Source organism: Rutidosis leptorrhynchoides, chromosome 10 (genome assembly GCF_046630445.1).
Source record: "Rutidosis leptorrhynchoides isolate AG116_Rl617_1_P2 chromosome 10, CSIRO_AGI_Rlap_v1, whole genome shotgun sequence".
NCBI lineage: Eukaryota > Viridiplantae > Streptophyta > Magnoliopsida > Asterales > Asteraceae > Rutidosis > Rutidosis leptorrhynchoides.
In genome coordinates this window covers 263,428,779-263,432,875 of record NC_092342.1, presented here as the reverse complement: position 1 = coordinate 263,432,875, position 4,097 = coordinate 263,428,779, and the positions used below count along the sequence as shown (strand labels likewise).

The 4,097-nt window shown below is 33.5% G+C and overlaps 1 protein-coding gene across 1 annotated transcript; it reads left to right on the top strand.

Moving 5' to 3' along the window:
* Nucleotides 1-1,072: 1,072 nt before the first annotated feature.
* LOC139872930 (uncharacterized) lies at nucleotides 1,073-3,787 on the top strand. The gene is made up of 4 exons (XM_071860864.1): nucleotides 1,073-1,192; nucleotides 1,901-2,591; nucleotides 2,712-2,900; nucleotides 3,425-3,787. The coding sequence occupies exons 2-4, from the start codon at nucleotides 1,911-1,913 to the stop codon at nucleotides 3,443-3,445; spliced, it is 891 nt and encodes a 296-aa protein (XP_071716965.1). The 5' UTR covers nucleotides 1,073-1,192; nucleotides 1,901-1,910; the 3' UTR covers nucleotides 3,446-3,787.
* Nucleotides 3,788-4,097: the final 310 nt, after the last annotated feature.

Genomic DNA, 4,097 nt, shown 5'->3' with positions numbered 1-4,097 from the left:
ATCGAAAACTACATTATATGGTTGGATTATCGAAATCGAATATCGCCCTTCAAGTCTGGTAACCTAAGAATTAGGGAAATGGCCCATAATTGACGCGAATCTTAAAGATATATCTATTGGGCCTAACAACCCCCATTCATGTCTATGGATGGCTTTAGTACTTCAAGATTATTATTATACAGACGTCGATGTCGGTGGGGATATTATATGCATTATGGTTAATGTCGGTTACCAGGTGTTCAATCCATATGAATGATTTTTATGCAGATAGCTATATGCATGCATGATGTTTATGAGAAATGAAAATATGAAATCTTGTGGTCTATTAAAAATGATGGAAATGAATATTGATGATAAACTAATGAACTCACCAACCTTTTGGTTGACACTTTAAAGCATGTTTATTCTCAGGTATTAAAGAAATCTTCCGCTGTGCATTTGCTCATTTTAAAGATATTACTTGGAGTCATTCATGACATTTTTTAAAAGACATTGCATTCAAGTTGTCGAGTTCGATAAAGATTATTATTTAGTAAATGATAGATTAAGTCATTTATAGTTTGATTATATTATGAAAAGGTATGCATGCCTGTCAACTTTCGCTGTAATGAAAGTTTGTCTTTTAAAAACGAATGCAATGTTTGTAAAATGTATCATATAGAGGTAATACTTCGCAATGAAATCAATTATTATGTAACGTTTATAATCGATATGAACGGGGCATTTCATAATTGTCATGAGATTTTGGGCATGCTTATATACTGGGTGTATGGCCATTGCAAAGACAGCAAAGTGTATATATTGTATCTCTGTATCATTTCTATTTTCTATATCCAATAATATATGTTGCCTTTAAAAAAAAAAAAAAAAAAAAAAAAAAAAAAACGAATGATGATTTACAGAAAAATAAGTAAAAACTTCAATGACAATTTTTTAATTAAATACCCTTTCAAAAAAACGGTTTTTCAAATAATATCCCTCGGGATAAGATTAATTTATAATTATAGTCCATGGCTTGATCTAGCTATTCGGGCCAAAGCTTATCAGGCCCGTATCTCACCACCCATCAAACAATAATATATCGCCAATCGCCAAACTTTATGATTCTAAATTTTCAATTGACCGCCGACGCTGACCACTAAGTTCGCAAGGCAAGCCAGAACGAGCTGCTTAATCCTTCAATTATTAACCGGTAACCTTAATTCCCTATTCCCTAATTTTTGTTGTAAACCCTAATTTTATGTGGAATTAAGAGAAACGTGTAGTTTTATCTTGCTATTAGACGCTCTAGGGCATAATTATTTGAAAGTTGTGATTTTTTTGGAGTTATTATTATGGATTTACTGCTAATTCAATGTATTTTGAAAATTATTAGTAATTGTGAATTCTATTTGGTGAACTACGAATTGTTATTATGCTAAATTTGGTAAGCAGGTTGAAGATACTATTTAATTTAGGGTTTTAGGTTATCTGTCAGTGGAGTTGAATTTTCGAATTGTGAATTTGAACCTCAAATAGCTACTTTGATCTGATATTGTTTGTTAACCTTTTGTACTTGTTATGTAATTTTGGATCATTAATTTGTTCAAGTGTTGGATATAACCCGTTTTCCACATTTGATGAATTAAAGAATCCTAATTGAATCAATTATGCAGGTGTTCGAATTCTGTTTGATCTTTAATACTTCTTTTAAAAATCGAGTAATTTACAGTTGTTTTACAGTCATTAAGGCTGTTCTTCGGACGTTTTAGCTGTGTTTTGGGTTGTTTTTTATGCCGTTTATGGCTGTTTTTTTTACTGTTTAGGGACGTTTTAATGCTGTGTTATAGTATCAGTTCTGGGCTATTTTTGATCCCGCATATTACTTACTCGCTTGTTTACTTCTTGTTTCGGCTGACAGATAAAAAGAAATGGATGATAACGTTGACCATTATCTTTTCCTAGGGTTGCCATCTGGCGAAGAAGGATCGAAGCTTTCGGAGAAAGAAATAACAAAAGCATACCGGTTAAAAGCATTAGAATTACATCCAGACAAAAGACCCGACGACCCTAATGCTCCTGCAAATTTCCAAAAGTTACAGACGTCTTATCACGTCCTTAAAGATGAAAAAGCTAGAAAACTTTTCGACGATCTTCTTCGTGCAAAACGACACAAACTTCAACGCGATTCACAACAAGACTCCAAACGTAGGAGAATGATGTCTGACCTTGAAGAAAGAGAACGATCCTTTTTTACTAACAATTCATCTGCTAAAGCTAGAAGTGAAGAGGATATTATTGCTAGAAAATTAAAAGAAGAAATTAATAGAATTCGTGCAATGCATGCTAATAAAATGGCGTATAATACACCCAACGTATCACCTTTAAAGAAAGAAAGTGTAGATGGAGGAAAAAGTGGTACAGGTGGCGGCGTTAGTGCAGCTGAAAAAGAGACAATGCTTAAGGTTTCATGGGAGACAAGTGGTGTCGATTATACTGCACAAAGATTAAGGGAGTTGTTTGAAACGATTGGTTCGGTTAAAGATGTGGTTATTAGGAGTTCAAAAAAAAAAAGATCGGCCCTTATTGTCATGGCTACTAAAGAAGCAGCTGTGAGTCGTCTAGTTATATTATTTTATAAATCACTTATTACTTATTATATTCACTTATATTATATATTATACTAGTTTTTACATGAATGGTGATTTTGATTGGTTCTTTATTGTTGGCAGGTTGCTGCAACTGGAACTGTGCTTGGAGATTATTCGAATCCGCTGCTGGTTATACCCCTTCAACCGGCGGGACCGACTGATTTCCGGACAGCACGTGAGCCTGTGAAGCCTGATCCGCAACTAAGCGCAGATTTGGTTGGTACGAGATATCAAGCGTTTGAAGATTCAGTGTTGCAAAAACTTCAAAAGGTTTGGCTTTCACTTTAATTCATTACCCTTGTTATTCAAATTAGCATTGTTCAATGGCTTTTAAAGGCAGCCGGTACTTGCCTTGTTCAGCTAGTTTTACTTTAAAAATGTCCCAAATCTTAACCCAACTCTTTTAGTTAGAGGTATGACGGATAGGGGTGGGCTGGCATGAAAAACTTATTAGTGTGTTAAATATGATTAAGACTATATTGTTACCACAGTAATCAAAGTTTACTCATCAAAGGATTTAGAAGGTTGTGTGTAGTGAAGGTGCATTCTTGACGACTTTTTACCTGTTATAAGTAGGTCGAAATCACCATTTATAATCCTCTATCTATATGTAAATACTTGAAAGTTTTGATTGGATCAATCCTTCAAGTGTTGTGTATTATTAAAAATTAAAATATTGTACTGCAGCTCTTGACAAGGGCATTTCTTTGAACGTTTGACTGGCATTAGCTTAGATTTTATAATTTTATTTGTCTATTCACTAAATAAGTTTATCTGTTTGATTTCTTTTGCAGGCTGCTGAAAGACAAAAATGAGCTACGTAAGCATGAAGAGACTGAAGTTTCAAAATCGGCGTCGCTTAAGATATTAATCGCCTTACTAGAAAGCTTATAGAATGTAAGAGAATTCGCAACCTTCTTTTGTTTGTGGGGATTAATGACTTGTCACTGGTGTCTTTTGCCGACTGATAAATATACCGATACTGATAGATGTTAAATACAGATCTTATACGTTGTCACGTACAATTATAAGATTAAAAACTTAATTGGTCTTTTGGCAAAAGTTCACTGCAAACGTTGGAATCTGAAGTTTATGTTGCCTTATCGGTTGTAGATTGTGAAATTTATTGCAGTTATTGGAATTAAAATCTGAAGTTATTTGCTATTTTGTTATGAATTCTCTAGTAATTTTTAGAAAGACAGAGTCCTCAAATATATAAGGATGTGCTACACCCTCAAATATTTTTGGTTTTGATGAGTTATATAAAAGTTATGTTAAACCTTTCAACTGTGTAGGAATGAAATGGGATGGGATACATTCATACTTATTAGACATCATACAAAATGATGAACCTTGAACTATGGTGTCATAGTTTGCTTTGTAAGGTAGATAGAAATGCAAATGGTTTCTCATTGCCCATATTAACTTATGTGTATGTCTCATTTTAAAGATATCATAAGGTCTTCT

Bases quoted from the DNA above. Each gene is read 5' to 3' on its own strand.
- LOC139872930 (XM_071860864.1), top strand. From the start codon at position 1,911: ATGGATGATAACGTTGACCATTATCTTTTCCTAGGGTTGCCATCTGGC. The intron at 2,592-2,711 runs GTGAGTCGTCTA...TATTGTTGGCAG, and splicing joins TGGCTACTAAAGAAGCAGCT to GTTGCTGCAACTGGAACTGT. The intron at 2,901-3,424 runs GTTTGGCTTTCA...TTTCTTTTGCAG, and splicing joins TGTTGCAAAAACTTCAAAAG to GCTGCTGAAAGACAAAAATG.